At 34.1% G+C, this 17,955-nt stretch overlaps 1 protein-coding gene across 1 annotated transcript in view; it reads right to left on the bottom strand.

Moving 5' to 3' along the window:
* The window catches only part of LOC111047153 (inositol 1,4,5-trisphosphate receptor), a 129,873-nt gene that overhangs the window by 53,301 nt on the left and 58,617 nt on the right, over positions 1-17,955 (bottom strand). Inside the window, exons 20-27 of the mRNA XM_039441868.1 lie at positions 16,830-17,011; positions 15,936-16,102; positions 14,719-14,767; positions 13,426-13,737; positions 5,125-5,376; positions 4,597-4,797; positions 1,769-1,884; positions 976-1,111 (exon numbers count right to left, since the gene is read on the bottom strand). Of these exons, the coding sequence (XP_039297802.1) occupies positions 976-1,111; positions 1,769-1,884; positions 4,597-4,797; positions 5,125-5,376; positions 13,426-13,737; positions 14,719-14,767; positions 15,936-16,102; positions 16,830-17,011 (1,415 nt within the window). The remainder of the gene's footprint in view (positions 1-975; positions 1,112-1,768; positions 1,885-4,596; positions 4,798-5,124; positions 5,377-13,425; positions 13,738-14,718; positions 14,768-15,935; positions 16,103-16,829; positions 17,012-17,955) is intronic.

Genomic DNA, 17,955 nt, shown 5'->3' on the forward strand with positions numbered 1-17,955 from the left:
ATTGTGGATGATTCATTTACACGTATCACACTCTATCATGATTAATCTTGGTACGTCCATTATATTTAACTGTGAAAGAATAAGTCATATAATATAACCGAAGCAATACCATGAGAATGAAACAATGAATGGGGAGAACGACAATGCAATGACGTCATTTAACCGCTTTTGAATTCAATAGACAGACGTACATGGAGCCCGGCGTATATCTTACACTGATTCATCTAGGTAGAGGTAATTAAAATGGATGTTACAGGAACAACAGGCTAAACACAAAACTATTTCTCTACCAAAATTGAATAAATAGCATAGAAAAAAATAAGGTTATATTTTTTCATTTTGATTTCATTTTTAAAAATTCAACACATAAACTTAGCCTGTAAATATTTCAACTAAAAGTTTCGAAATTAGTTGGATAAAACTATTTTAGATTGTTACAACCACTCAATTATTAATATATCGAGATACATGTTTCGGTTGTTACGCCATTATCAATCTCTGGTAAACTGAAAAAGAAGTGCAGAACAACAGAATATGTTTAGGAATTTAATAAAGCTTAAATTGTGTTCTAAATAAACCCATAAGTTCAAATAAAGTCGGAACAATAAGAAACTGAACTATTAAATTGTACTTTTAATACAGTCCATAAAACAATATTATATTTTTAACTAACTGGTCCGGCGAAATTCGTACCGCCAAAAAGTGAATGTCTCTCATGTCAAACTTGACTTTATTTGATGAATCATGAAATTTATCTGACAATCAATATTTTCATTCAAATCTCAATACGGACTTCCTATGTGCTTAGTCATGCAGAATTTATTATTCCGAATTGTATTTTAAATTGGTAGTAATATCTATCAGTAAAGTGTTGAATTAAAAAAATAGATAGGTTGGAATAATTGCTAGCAGATAGATAGGAAATGTATAGGTATTGTATTATATATAATATAATTGTATTGTATTATTGTATACCTCGGGTATACAATCCTGATGAGAAACCATTGCAACAATGTCATCCAAAGGAAGAAGACTGTGACATTTGATCTCTGTGTAGACGTTTTTTCCCATTGTACAACAAGCCAGAAGTTTCACCAACTCGATATGATACCTGAAAGGACGATTATTTTCAAATTGTAATTACAATGGAAAATGTTTGATAGGAAGAGTGGAGCCACTTTATATTATCCACTAATTTATAAAAATTCAAGGAAGACTATTAATAGTCACTGATTTATACAAGAAACTACCAAAATTTAAAAGAGCAAACCTAGTTCAAAAGCTAAAATTAAAATTTATTTTAATATTGAATTGGAAATTATTTAATAAATAATCTATTTATTTAATAAGAACAACTTTGTACAATCTATTAAATGAGAAGCTTCTCATGTAACGAGCATTCTTAGAAATAATAATGTTATGTTTATGTTTACCACTATTCACAGTTATGTAATGATACTTGCACTCAAATTGCCACAGAATATTTCTTTACTTCAGTAGTGGAAGTAGATTGAATTCATACATAAGAAACATAATAAGCATGAAAAATATCACATTTTATCTAACATTGAATTCTGAGTCAGCTAGTATAAACCGTGATCAATACAATAAAACGTTGGGGATCACAATACCAAATATGTACCCTCATCATGCACGTGCTTTCAAAGAACAAGTTTAAAACAATACCAACTTCATTAAAAATTACATGTGTATAACTGTATTTGAAATTGTATAGTCGTACAATATTGTTTGGATTCCCAGTACACACCTCAAGGCACTGCTTTCATCCATTCTATGCCTCTCTGAACGCATCATTGATACAAAAAATTGAAACGATGACTTGTCATTGTAGAATACCAGGACATCTTCACCGGCATTCACTAACTGTTGTTAAAAATCACAAAAATTGGGTGTTAATCTAAAGCAGAATCAAACACTAAATAGCTAGTCAAAACTATTCAACGAAATCGATTGTAATAAAGTTTCATGCATTTAACGTCACACTAAACACAAATTTCAAAGATCTTAAAACGGCAATGGGATTTATAAATCACAAACTCTTCTCATACGATTAAAACTTTACACTCAAGCCAAATGAAAAAATCAAATTTAGTCTAAAAATTTCAAATTTATTAGATTAAAAAACACTTTAGACTACAACTTTCAATAATACATTACAAGATATTTCAAAAACATAAAAAACAAAAAAAAATTGAATTAGCCCAGAGAAGATCATCATGGTGCTTGAATTATTATTTAAAACCCGAAACGTTTCACTTTTTTAATTTTCATTCCATATCTCAAATTCCTATTCTGAATCTTAATTTTTGATCAAGAACTGTTTAAGATTCATTACGAGATTATATAGCTCCCAATATTATTAATTATTGCGTTTACAAAATGAGAAAGTATTGTTTCTCAAAGCAGTAATATATATTTTCAAAACATAAATTAATATCTCTATCTCAATACGTTTTTAATAAGTAAAACAGGAAAGGCAATAGGATTAGAATTCAACTTAGTAAATGAGGAAAATATAGCAAATGTAGAAAGGTTTGAAGATGAAAGCAATGAATGTATGTAATATTTGTTTGAAGAATGTTGAAGGGAATAGATACATCCTACAGCTTCGAATTTCAGAGGAAATCTTGAGTTCACATGGTGTGAAAATAGGCTCTAATAGAAGCCGGAAGAGTGGATTATTGGAATATCAATTAAAATATTTGAAGCTAATACAATATGAAGGCTTAGAAACTGTCGAGTTTGAAAAATACAGCTATTGGCTGACGAAATAGAGATGAAAGCTTATAATGAAACGATTTAGAAAAGGGTTCAATTGAACTTACAAGACGGAACAAATTATGATTGAGAACATTATTGAACAAATAAAGGCTAGAGTAAAAATAAAATCTTCCATTAATGACTCATTAAAATACAGTCGAAATTTGGGTTCAATTAAACCTAAAATAGCCGCTATTTTGGATACAAGTATAATAGAATATTTCTATTGATGTCATCTTTCTAAAAGGGCCTTGTTCTAAAAAGGCCTTGAAAATTATGTACCACACAATGGGTGTTTACATTTAAAATATTCGAGTTACAACCCCTAAGTCACCCCCTTATGAGGGGTTGAAAATCAGTTATACGTCAAAAGGTAGAGTATTTGACCAATAACTTATTCTGAAAGTTACAGTATTATATCTACAACAGTCTCCAATTTATTGAAGGGTTCCCATAGCTATGTCTCACTCTGTATATTAATAAATATATTCAAATAATAAATTTATTGGCATTTAGATAGGTTTGTAGATGAAAGCAAAATGAATTGGGGAGCGATTTGACTCAGTGGTCACGCTGATAAGCTATTGCTTAGATAAGTTTAGATAAGCTTAGATAAAGAATCATGGGCCTGGTACTCCCGTTGGAAGAGTGGCCACTTGAGCCATCTCCTCTGGATAATGGATTCATGAGTTGAAGAAGCGCTTCCCGGTGGTTCTGAACCAACCTAGAACAGTAGGCCAATTCATTATCGGTCTATCGGTCTCATTATCATCCGCCTCATTACCCACGCACAAGCCTAGAGATCATGTGGGAATCACCCTCAGCAAAAAAAACATGTCAAAAGGTTTAATAATTGTAATCAATCAATTTAACTCGCCTTGATTTCATTTTTTCTTCATAATTAATGAGTTAATTCGATGAATATTATTGAAATTACTAGAACAATCCACATGTTTCAAACATAATTCCAAGCTTCTTACAAATTTTTACGAATCCATAGGCCTTTTGCCACTGGTTTTTTGGGTTCGACTGTATGATACGAATAAACACATTCATATATCCAATTCAGCACACCAGTATTTAGACCCAGGAAAACAAATAGGAAAAATCACTTACCCCAATCCAAACTATGACGTAATGATATACCGATTTGTTACAAACAGGGTTTCAGGTGGTAAATTGGAATAAGGAATATGAAGGAGACAGATGGGTGAAAACAAATCGATATTATTCTGCGGTGGTGTGTGATCCGCTCTTGTGGTCCTTAGTCCTCAAACATTTGTACTGACTGGATATATATTTCACTCAAAGTATTTTAAACGATTTAGGGCGTTGGCTTTCACTCTCAATATATTTTCACAAACACAAACACAAGCACAAGTTATGAATCAATTACACGAAACGAATATATTATATTTACAATAATAATGGGACAAATTTCCCACGATGACATATTCAAAAAAAAAACAAATTAAACAAATAGGAGTAGCTAATTATGGATCAACTATCCAAACAAAGAACAACGATCTGTCTACAATGAGATCTGTTTTGCAACTGAGCTCAGCTCCGGGCTGCACACGCCTAGAGCGGAGGGGATGGCTCAAGTCGTGGGAATGAAAACGATAACAGGACAAAATCTCTTCCTCAGCACTATGCAGCGGATAAAGGAAAACTAAAACTACTATACAAAGAAACGCTTGAACAAAGCTAGAAAAATGTATTGTTGACGAAACTGTAAAATACACGCTGCTTGCAAATGACAGAAGAAAATTATTCGTTTATAATATTAAAAAGTGTGATAACTGGATCACTTACCTCTTGCATAACCATGTCTTGGCAATTTCTGATGAATTGATTTTCGGCCTTCACAATTGTTTGGAAGAATTTCAGGTACTGCACATGCTTTCCATGAGTTTCAATACAATGAATAAAATGTTGAATGACCTTATCATTCACTTCATTGCAAAGCGTTGAGTTGTCTTGGAAGATACTGCACACTGTTTCAGCCTCCCTAATCTGAAAATTCATAGTTGCATGATGTTCAGTGTCTTTCAAAAGGAACCTGCCAAACATCTCAGGCTGATTCCTCTTACTAAAATATTCAAGAGTTATTTCAAACACGGGTTCAGAAATTCTTTGCTATCGATCGTTTAGTTCACTAATCACAACAATTTCATGTAAAATGAATTGATAATCGAATTAACCCATTCCCAGAATATACTACGTCCAATATTTCATTAGGGAAAAATGCATTCCACTGACATGACTAACCACTCGAAAATGAAGCTTGATAAATTTTATAAAAGTTTTGAGAATAAAACTTGTTTTTAAGAAGGAACTTACGCCAGGATTCAAAAAAAGATCCAACTGCTTGTGCAGAAGTACTTGGTTCTGTTGATTTCCCAAACAGAAATTCTGCAAGAATTCGTGAGCGAGAGCCATGAGTTTGTTCATTCTGATATCCTCTTTCTGATCATAGGGAATCTGAAGAAGATCTAGAACTACTGTATGGACACCCACATTCCTCAATAGACGCTGCTCGTGTTTCCTCGGCTTTCCTCCAATCACACACAGCTTATTCATCCTTATCAGTATCTGTTAACAAATTCAAATTGAACTTTAAACATAACACCTATGAAAATGATACACTTATATAAAACTGGGGTGTGGTAAACCATAACTTATTTATTATCGTAATTCCTATAAATTTCAAAATAATTCTTTCTACAGATCTTTTATCTTGTTATATTTTGATAGCCTGATACCATCAGATGCACTAGAAGTGTGCACTTATTCCACTTCATCACTCTCAAATATTCTATAAAGAAGAAATCATTTAACCGATTTATATTCTATAGAGACGAAATCATTTAAATAATTTAATTATGTTATCAAACATAATTTTGTTGGTTATGTATTCTGTGGCTTTGCTATAGTAGACCAACAAGCTATTTATTTATTTATTCTTACAAAAATCTAGGAGTGCAACAGGCATAACAGCCCACAGCCCAAACGCACTCATCAATACAGCAAATACATTATTAAAAATTATTAAAGAATATATAATATATATATATATATATATATATATACTAGAAAAGTAATAAAAGAGAATGATTAAAATGGTACATGTGAAAAACAGACAAGAAAAAAGTATTATAGCTACTTGGAGAAAGAAAAGATTAACATTAATGTTAATGGTAATTGATAAAACTGAATTTTGATTATTCAATAAGATAGACTATAACCACATAAAACAACAACATATAACCTACGTATTAAATATGGTTAATTTTAAGAGAAGTGATAAAAGAACTAGAGAAAAAAGGGAGCAAAAGAGAAGTGGAAAAAATATTGAAAGTTAGTTAGTGGAAAAAGGGTGACCATGGAGAGAACAAAGAAAAGGCTATTGTGAACCAGAGTAAATTAAGAACAACAGGTCTATATTACTCTTCAATTGAAGAATGATGATATTTTTCTCTGTAAGCTACATTTAGACAAGGAGAAGAGATCCACCTGACCATCACAGCAGAGGAATATACGAGGAATACGATTCATTGGTGAGTAATAATGACCAACCGTGTTAAATCTACAGATTGAAAACTCTTGCCGATTACGATTATTGAAGACAGGAACCCTAAACTTCAGCCTTGCCAACAGATAAGGACTGCTCACGGAACCGTTCACAAGACCATAGAGCAATAAACAAGAAAGTACCTTCCGTCTGGATGTCAAAGTCTCAAAGCCGAACATGCTGCGCAACACACCAGTTGGAAACCCCAAAGGACAAGGGCGATTCTGTTTTCTACAGAATAACAATCTCAAAAATTTATTCTGAACAATTTCAATCTCATGTATCAGACCCACCTGATGGGGATCCCATACCACCGCACAATATTCAAGCAAGCTCCGAACAAGGCTAGGAAAGAGAGCCATCAAGGCTTCAACATCTCTAAACCCAGCTGTAGATCTCATCATGAAACCTAGCATCCTATTAGCCCTACCAACCAAAGAATGGACATGGGGAGCAGAACTCAGAGAAGATTCAAACAATACACCCAGATCGTTGAAACTATCGACTCCACAGAGTTGAAAGCCGTTAATTTTGTAATTGAAAATAGGATAATTCAGCTTACGAGTGAATACCATAAATTTACATTTATTTTTATTTATTTGCCAACATTGAGATCGAGGCCGTTATCCGTGCACCACCCCGAGACAAAATCCAGGTCACTTTGCAGCAGAACAGAATCATTATGGCAATCAATCCTCCTGTAGATCTTCAAGTCATCAGCAAACATCAAACAATTGGATTGCAACAGGCAGCCAGGTAGGTCATTAATAAACATTAGGGACAACAAAGGACCCAAATTACTACCCTGAGGCACATCAGAAGAACTGACATAAGGGTTGGATTTCAAATTCAAGACAGAAACATAATTAAGACGATCACTCAGGTAGTCAGAAAAGAAACTAACAAGCCGAGGCACCAAACCAAAACTAGATAATTTGCAAACAAGCCGCTTATGACTGATTCTATCCTGGCTCAGGAGACCATGCTGACTATTAGATAAAAAGGGACTAATATGACCAATCACACATCATAAAGCACTCTCTCAAATACCTTAGCAAATGGTGACAATTGAGTTATTGGGCGGAAGTTGGATATGTCATTCCTTCTTCCAGACTTAAATATGGGAATAACCTTACCAATTTTCCATCTGGTGGGGAACACTGAAGACCTCAAGGACAGATCAAAGATGAACTTCATGGGAGAACCCAGTATTTCAGCACAACCCTATACAATAAATGGAGGAACATTGTCAGGGCCACAGCCAGAACTAGGTCTCAGATTACCTATTGCTGCCAATATTGTACTCAGGTCAATAGAACCAATTGAAAGGGAAGGTACATTAATTCCAGGATTGATGTTGCCATCGTCGACATCAGCCATCAGAAAAAACTGAAGAAAAATATTGAGGAAGCCATCCGGCAAATCATGCAATCCAAAAACCAGATCACCCAAATGCATACCTTCATGAGTAGAGCCATTAGCTCTCCTTGAGTTGACAAAAACCCAAAAGCTCTTGACATCACTTTTGATACCCGACCCTGGATATATAGTTACTATATTGCCGAGCAATCAACTGCTTGACCCGAGTTCTCAAGCTTTTAAATTGTTCCAAGTGGTATAAAGAGAAACTTTTCTTTTTAGCACACCTATCTTCCTTTTCAGTAATCCTATTATTTCACCATGGTGGATATTTAGTGCCTCCCAGCCTGACCCTCCTCTTTGGCACACAATTATCAAAGCACTCATAGATGAAGTTGTAAAATATATCAACAGCTTCATCCACATTAGAAGAATTATAAATAAGTTCCCAATGACAGTCTCTCAACTGAGTATAAAGCATGAGATAGTCCGCCCTCCTGAAGTCATACAGTTCAATACAATTCGAACGGGAATCAGGAAATGTGGACACCATCTGAACTCTAATGACAAGCGATGGATGGTGAGCATCCTCTGGAACTAGGAAATAATCACAACGCTCGACATTAATGTCAATGCTGGAAAAGTCCAAATCCAAGATACGATTATTACAATTAAGAACTGTATTACAGAGAGCCAACTCATAAAAGTTAACGAAAGAGACCAATCTTCTGGCAGAAGGAGAGCCCAGCTTCAAAGAACACTTATCATTGGTAATTTCAGGTAAGTTAAATCCCCCATAAAGATCAACTTATCACCAATAGCTGCATAACAAGATTCCAGGTGACTCAAATACGTATCGAAGTACTGAAAGCTAGAAGAGCAAGGAATGTAAACAGCGATTACTGTATGGCTAACACCCTCAAAGTTGATATTAACACCAAGACTCTCGTACGGATCAAGATTTAAACAGGGACATAGATTAGAGCGAACCCTACGATTAACAGCAATCAATGCATGTGCAGACGGTTCATCTTATCGACCAATGACAGCTCTTCGATTATGGTACATTCTGAATGCACCGCGGTGCGAGACAGGAATAATTTACTGGTAACTTGATTTTGGAACATTTACTGTCAAAATGGTTCCCATGAGACGCGGAACTTTTTACGGCAAGTCACAATAATTTACCACTTGGAACAATTTACCGTGTTCCCAGAACGTACACAATATAGTCACATTTATTCTCTCTCCCTCTCTCTTTTCATACTAGATATTCTTCCTGTCACTCTTCCTTATATAACACATTTGTATAACTTTTCACTTCTATATTCTATTTTTCCAACCTACTGGAAATACTCAGCCGTCTTACCCCTCAATAAGATACCAAATCCCGTTTCACCTTCCGACTTCAGGCCCATACATATTCTCTCACCCCTTTCTAAGGGTTTAGAGAGGGTAGTACATCAGCAGGTTAGTAATTATCTTACAATGAACAACTCTTCAAGTGATTTTCAATCTGGTTTTAAGAAAGTCCACAGTACAACCACTGCATTGCTTTGTGTGACTGAGGATATTCGTGGGGCGATGGATGAAAGACAGGCTACTCTGCTAGTGCTGATAGATTTCAGTAAAGCATTCGATTGCGCCTACCATCCTCTCCTGCTGAAAAAAAACTAAGGAATTTAAGGTTCTCCACTCATGTAGTGGATTGGTTCAGTTCCTACCTGAGCAACAGGTGCCAATCTGTGAAATACAATGGGTTCTCATCTGGCTATCACATTGTAGGGAGGGGCGTTCCCCAGGGGTCTGTACTTGGGCCTCTCTTGTTCAGTATATATATATTAATGATGTAACCAATATCTTCAGATTCTCCAAACAGCACCTATATGCCGATGACCTGCAATAATCGTACATCCACTTTGACTTGAACGACTTTACTGCTACAGTTGACAATATGAATAGTGATCTTGAGACTCTTACAGACTGGACTGTGAAACATGGACTTAGAATTAACGAAACGAAATCCAAGGCAATAATTATTGGTTACACTAAACTCATGACTCGCCGAGGTTTCAACGTTGATAATGGACCGTACATCAAAATAAATGACAAAAATTTGAATTACAGTGACTTTGTTACAAATCTGGGACTGACGATAGACAAAACACTTGACTGGACGAAACAAATCAACACCACCTGTAATAAGGTATTTACTGGTATCCACTCACTTAAGAAGGTTAGTGACTTCATACCATTTCATGTGAAGGTGATGCTGGTTAAGTCATTGATTTTCCCATATTTCTCTTACGGTGACATTGTGATCAATGACATGACTGTGGCCTTGTCTGAGCGACTGCAGAGGGCTCAGAATCATTGCATCCAGTTCATCTACAATCTTAGAAGAGATTACATTGTGATCAATGACATGACTGTGGCCTTGTCTGAGCGACTGCAGAGGGCTCAGAATCATTGCATCCGGTTCATCTACAATCTTAGAAGAGATTACATTGTGATCAATGACATGACTGTGGCCTTGTCTGAGCGACTGCAGAGGGCTCAGAATCATTGCATCCAGTTCATCTATAATCTTAGAAGAGACAATCTACATATCACCATTTTTCTCCAGCAACTACATGTGCCAAAGCTCAAACATATGAGGGAGTATCACATTCTGATGCTGCTTCATGACCTATTACATTTAAAAACCCCAGGTTATTTGACTAATATATTTTTTTTATTGGGGATCGTAGTGTGAGAGGTACTAGGCAGGGCTCCCAACTATTAGTTATTACGAACCATAGAACATCCATGTACAACAAATCATTTCATGTATCAGCTTGCCGGATCTGGAATCTGTTGCCTCCAACGGTAAAGAGTATTGGCAGTCGAGCTCTATTTGGCGTGGCGGTATTGAATTGGCTGGGATCTGGCGGCGCGGATTAGGCTTGGGTCGAGTTGAGTTTTATTTTTATTGTTCTATTTACATTATCAATCTACCTGAATTTTGCTCCTTTTTACTATATTATGCAACTACAGATATTTATCTTATGTTATGTTGTTTTCTGATAATTAGTATACTTATCTAGTATTTTTAGTAGGCCTATTTATATTCTAGTATTTTTTATAATTAGTATTTTTAGGGTGTTTTGTGTGCGTGTAGGATTGATCAAGTGAAATATTCTATTAACTATTGTTTTCCAATTGTATTAATAAATTGAGTTTAAGATTCTCTTTTATTATATATGATTGTATTTTTATTAAGAATTTTATTTATTTCTATTATTAATCTTATGTAATCTTATTACATAATATGTAATCAATTATTTTTGTAATCTATTGAGTAATATATTTATGTATTTTTTTCTTATTGTAAAGGGTTGTGTGGTAGAGAGGACTAGGAGTCCTAACTCCGCCCTAATAAAGGCAATTAATCAATCAATCAATATCTCTCTCTCACTCTCTCTCTCTCTCTCTCTCTCTCTCTCTCTCTCTCTCTCTCCAGAGGTACCAGGCAGGGCTCCCAACTATTAGTTATTCCAAACCATAGATCATCTATGTATAACAAATCATTCCATGTATCAGCATGCCGGATCTGGAATCTGTTGCCCCCAACTGTGAAGAGTATTGGCGATCGAGCTCTGTTAGGCGTGGCACTATTGAATTGGTTCGGATCTGGTGGCGCAGATTAGGCTGGTCGGGTTGAGCTTTATTTTTATATTTCTATTTAGATTGTATCAATCTACATGAATTTAGCTTCTTTTCAATTTTTAAGATACAAAAATATTTCATCTTATATTGTTTTATTATAATTATTATACTTTGTAAAATCTTTGTTTTTAGGGTTGTTTTGTGTGCATGTTTGAGTGAATGGCAACTTGATTAGATCTTCATTTCTGATAGGTTTTCTTATAGGATTTATCTAGTGAAATTGGAAATATTGTTTTCCAATTGTACAAATAAATTCAGTTTAAAATTCTCTTTTATTATATGTAATTGTATTTTGATTAAGAATTTTATTTATTTATGTTATGTAATCTTATTACATACTATGTAATCTATTATTTTTGTATTCTTATGTAATTTGTTCTTATTTTGTAAAGGGTTGTGTGGCAGAGAGGACCAGGAGTCCTAACTCCGCCCTAATAAAGGCATATATAATCAATCAATCAATCTCTCTCAACCCTGTATTGAGGGTTGAGTGTAAGAGAGGGCCGGCTGCGCCCTAACTCCGCCCTCCTAGGTAAAAAATAAAGGCAGCGATTCTATTCTATTCTCTCTCTCTCTCTCTCTTTCTAACGGTAGTGTGTTAATGGTAAGGATATTATTTTATACCCTTTTTAGAAATTTGACAACTATTTGTTGAAACACAGCCGATCTATGTAGTTACATCATATTATTATATCATCGTTATTCAAGTTGCATTCAATGGTTATTCCCATTAATTAATTTTTCATTCTTTGTAAAATTCGTTGAATAATTATAAATATTGTCATTTAATTTAAATTAGTGTATAAGGCGGTACATATTGTAACATACATGAATAAATCTAAATCTAAATCTAATCTAATCTAATCGCCTGAGCATAGTAAATACTTCAATCACATTCCAAATAAAAATTCTCCTACACAACCTTCCTCTATCGCACCTCGACACGTTCTTCCTTTAGTTTGATCTCTCCACGGTCATCACACTCTCAGCTCGCCAGTTCAAAATATTTTTCCAATGTTAAAGTTCAAAATACTAGTAGTTCTGTGAACAGTAGACCTCGCGCAGTTGAAAACCACAACCTCCTCTAATACTGACCGTCAGAGTGAATTCATGTCCTGTCCAGACGTGTTGGCGAGATATCGGTGTATAAATAACTAATGGCTGTTTGGTTGTATCGACAATAATTTGTTGTAAACAACTATGCTACTATCATCAAAAGCTTACCGAGTTGAAAGCTTACATTGATATCTAATTCAACATCCAATTTTAAAATAATATGCTACTTCGAGTTATCAATTGCATGCCTCACTGCTTGCAATAAATAGTCCACACGACAGCTGATTTTTTACCAAGTTTCATTGAGATATTAATTGCATGCCTCATTGCATGCAATTAATAATCCACTCAACAGCTGATTTATGATGAATAATATTCTATATTCTGATTTTTACGGTAATATTGGCGTTCAAAGGAAACTCTTTTTCCTTTTTTATTATCCTTAAAATACCAAATTTCAAAAAAAAACATTATATATACGTTGACGCGAAATTCAAAAAAGAACATACCTATCAAATTTCATGAAAATCTATTGCTGCGTTTCGCCGTAAATGTGGAACATATAAACATAAAGAGGAATGCAAAACCGTCGCCTTGAATCTTAGACCTCACTTCGCTCGGTCAATTATTCCAGTTCAATCTCATTTGAAGGCCTGAGTGATTACTTCGTTATTCTTACGTAATAGAGCGGCCGGGGTGCTTGAATGAATTGCCACAATTTCAATATCTAAATATCTAATTCAACATCCAATTTTAACACTAGTTTGGGATTACATGAATATGATCTCATTCAACATATAAGTTATAAGTAGTGTTGAGTGTAAGTTATACTGTGCATGTTGGTTATGATTAATATTACCAGGTAGAAAATTACACGATTTCGGTGTAAGAAGACTGAAATGTCTGTTAAATTAGCATAATATAATAGAGAGAAGTGAATAAATTACCTGTTGTATCTTCTTGTACTCGTCAATTTGTTCAGTCTGTCCAGAAACTTGCATATCGAGGGCGGACCCCTGCTTGTCAAGGGTCTGCTTGCCAACAGTGCTAGCACTGCCTTCCCCTCCTTCTCCTCCTCCTTCATCCTCATCTTCTTTGGCCATTTTCTTGCCTCCTCCCCCTCCTCCTCCGCCCTCTTCACCACTGCGCGATTTGTACACCCAAAGCTCTGATTTCTCAACTGACTGACGGAGTACATCCAAGTCGGATTTGATTTGTTTGTAGGATTCAACATCGCTATCTGACACAAGTAGTTGAACCTGTCAACAAATGAGAAAATCATTTCATTTATTCAAACACTTCATTTGCAGTTGAATTTCATTCTTGATGCCCAGATAAACTTGTTGCTTGTACATTAGCGATGAAATGAATCAATTTTATTAATAAAATCAACATAAAACATGGCGAATTTTATTTTGTTCAACTGTTTTTTCAAAAGCATTAAAATACAAGTAAACATGATACAGAATACAATTTAGAAACCCTATTTCAAAGAGAGAAGTTTTGTTTTAGCTATAGTATTAATCCAACAAATGTTCACATTAGGTCACTTATCACTGGGTCTCGTAATGACGTAGTAGTCCGATTCTCAAGTCATTGGTACGTTAGATTACGGCATTTAACTGTTATTAAATTTGACGGCATTGACATCCAATTCATTTATTGGTTCCCATGTGACATTCGATCATCAAGTCAAATCAAGTTCCATTTATTTCATTAAATAAATTACATTTTTTCAATATCAAATCAGTTTTATTTTGCCAAACAAAATTGAATCAAATTACATACAATAAATTCAGAACAGAAAAAAATAATACAATTTCTCATAAATTACTTAGGATAATGGATTGAATGGAATCTTCACATTACCCTGGCAAAACAAAAATACTACTTGCAAAATTAAAATTCATAGGAGCAGTTAAAATAAGGTTTTTGTAATGCGTCATTCACACAGTTTCGCTTTAATGAATGATCACCATTTACAGTATAGTTTTATTCATGAAAATTTTAAATATTTCATAGTTATCTATGCTCTATTCGAATCATCAATGCATTTAATATGATATAAGCATAGACCTCACAAATAAAATGTAAATCGTCCAGTTCATAAAACGTTAACTGCATAATAGAATTCAATTAGAGGTTTCAGTTTATTTCAATGACTCACTGTAGTTTCACCCATGGAATCATCCGAATGATACCTTCTTTTCAGTTCACCCAATAATAATTTTGGGACTCACACTCATCAAATATGTAGTTGAACTGCATATCATTATCTTATCAATTGGCCTGAAATTTTATGTTTGAAAAATTTATTTTTTTATCTGTAAGACCAAGAGATTGACAAAAGGTAAAAATATGTTGACTGAGCTAGAAATTGGAACTTTTCTTATATTGGTACGTAAATACTGGTTCTTTAGATTCAAATATTTCAAACTACAAGTTTCAAATGCTCTGAAGTGGACTGTATAAAACGAATCAAATCTTTGTGCTGAATAATATATCCATTCAGAAAAACCACATACATAGAACACATAGAAAATCAGAAAAGGTACTCACCAAATCCCAAATCCAACATGTCGCGAATCGAATTGCTTGCCTACTTATATTTGAGGTAAAAGGTGGACAGTTGGATAGGATAGATGAGAGGAAGAGATAGGTGAAATTATGCAAACCGATCTATCCGAAATGCGATTGTTAAAGTTGGTTCCTTGCTGTTTTCCCGTTCTAAGATGAAGTTTACTGTCTGGATATATATAACACTATGACTTGACTATTGATAAAAAAAAAACTAAAAATTGAGTTCTGGCATTCACTTTACACTAATACGAAAACGTGAGTAACTTTTCACGTAAAACGAAAATGCAATTTATGTACACGAATTAATGTATAGGCCGAATTTCCTATAATATTAAACGACACGAATATTTAGGCAGATTCAGGACGAATTTCCTGAATCTTAAAGCCTCGAGAGTGAGTAGATAGCTGTACGAAAGCTAAATTCACACTGACTCGCAAACTTTCCAGTGCCTGGAACGATACATTGATGAGTAATGGATATTATAAAATTATAGAACCTCTCCTGCCATCTGGCAGTCAATGAGCGAATGAATACAATTTCAAATGGCCTCAACATATATATTCATCTATCTTTCTATTATTGTCAACTTATTATTGCTAACTTGATTGGTTTTGTTAAGCAAATATTCAGCAAAAGGAAGAATCCTTTCAAGGTTTAAGAAAATTGAATAAAATAAGAGTTTCTTAAATAGATTACACGAAGCAGCTTTTGATAAAAACAGTTTTAAGGAACCAGACACAAATCAAACAGTTAAATGAAGTGCATCCATGCAGTAGGTAGTTTCATTTATTTTCAATTGAAGGAAACGCAACCTTAAATTTATCTTCAAAACCCTTGAATTTAGTTGAATATTGTGAGAACTTTAATATAACTCACCTGTTCCCGAAAATTCCTTCTGCCTGTGTACCAATAGTTTCAAGATCAATCGGCTTTTGAAGTGCTTCATTAGTTACCGAAGTCCGATTCTCATTGCCATCAAATTCTTGTTTGAATATAGACAGTAAGCAGCTGATTCGATAATCCAATCTCACATCCAGAATGAACTATATACACAATTAATCATGTTTGTAAAATTGTAGAATCATACAAAAAATACGAGTCAAGTCCACAAATTTCAGTTTACAATATGTTGGCTACAGTACACAAAATGACAGGAATTTCCCTACAAGACGATAAATCTTAAAAACAAAACAGCTGAAGTATAAAACTTTTGTAACGCGAGTTTATGGGAAACTATCAAAGACTTCTAAGTAAAAATTATTTGAACAATTACAAAAGAGTAAATATTTATACTCTTCGTTACAAGTACGTCTACTAAATTTAACCGAAGTTAAATAGCGTCATCTAACATACGAATATGTGATCATTTTTAAGGACAAAGTAGCCTACTCAAATGTATTTGTTATTTATTTTTAATAACAGTTTATTTTCATAAGTACTAAATTAACCTGTTATATCCTCAAGAAGTACTAATGAGTGTAACGAGAATGCATTGACATAGAGTTCTGAAGTTTCAGGTCTCCAGCTAGTCGGGAGGTGGTTATAAAAAGATGGCGTTATAAAATTTGTACGCTTCAGACAAGAACGAAATAAGTTAGATTAGAAACGTTAGAAAATTGCTAAAAATATTAATGGTATTAGTGACGGTTCAGTTTAAATAAGTGATTACAGTAGTTCTGGGCGAATGCCTGTTAGTTGATGATCTTCGCATCAATACATAATTGTATAATGGATAAACATACATGTATATGTAAATAAATAAATATTCACCTGTAGAATTTCTATTATCTTCAGTTTGGTATCCATCACAAGTGGATACTCCTTTTTCAGTTGAGTTGTCTTCTTCTGCACAGTTGGTGAAATGGAATTTCTTCCGATTCCGGTAGCTCCAAGCGTCAGGCCAGTTACAACTGCACCCATATCACCGATTGAACGCAAAACCCCACCTTCAGCTGTAATTCACGAAAATGATTAATTAGCGGATAAAAATTATATTATTTAAATAATGAAAACCGCAATAATCTGAACAGAGAGAAACGATTGAATAAAAGCACAATATGGTGTCCTTTCTACAGGTTCAACTGATGATTATGCATTGAGCATTGAAACCTAGGTTTGGCATCATTAATTAATACTGAATATAAAGCAAAAATGCGATTAATTCATATAGAACAATTCTAAAACATCTCTCACAAAAGAGCTAAATTTAAGAGAAACAATTCAAGGTACAGAAAAATTACTTGTAATATACGGTATAAGTAGGATATCAATTATCGTTATATTGCGTTACAATACCACGATAGTGATGCTATTAGAGGAAGACATAAATGTATCCTAGTGTAGAGAATCCAAGAGGATCAATAGTTTTTACTACTATTTTACCTGGATGATGAACATCTTGACACCTCATCCACTTTGAATACATATATTATAATTTAGCAATTTATTTAATAATTTGGATAAAACCTACAATAGAATTTATGTGACTACAGCGAGAATTAGACATCAATGACAGATTATTATGGATTTTAGCCCAGTCAATAAAGACATTGATGCGCAACAAATTAGGGGAAAGCTCCAGGCTATGTACTATGTATACTAGCATCCTGCAAAAAATCAGCTTTCCCCCTATTTGTTGCGCAACCCCAGTTTTTTTGTCTTCATTGACTGGGCTATTTATTCAACCTATTAATAAAAAAAGTTGCCCGTATCAAATTATCAAAATTGATCAGTAAATTATCAAATAATCAGTATTATTTGATTAGTGATTTTCTGATGTTGAGACACATAACTAACTTGATAAAAAATACTAGGACTTTATCGAGATGAGAAAGTACTCAGTATATTTTACATCACGCAGGGACAGTCGTAGCTTCCACTAGCTGCGGAATTGGAA

This window comes from Nilaparvata lugens, chromosome X, assembly GCF_014356525.2.
Source record: "Nilaparvata lugens isolate BPH chromosome X, ASM1435652v1, whole genome shotgun sequence".
In the NCBI taxonomy this organism is placed as follows: domain Eukaryota; kingdom Metazoa; phylum Arthropoda; class Insecta; order Hemiptera; family Delphacidae; genus Nilaparvata; species Nilaparvata lugens.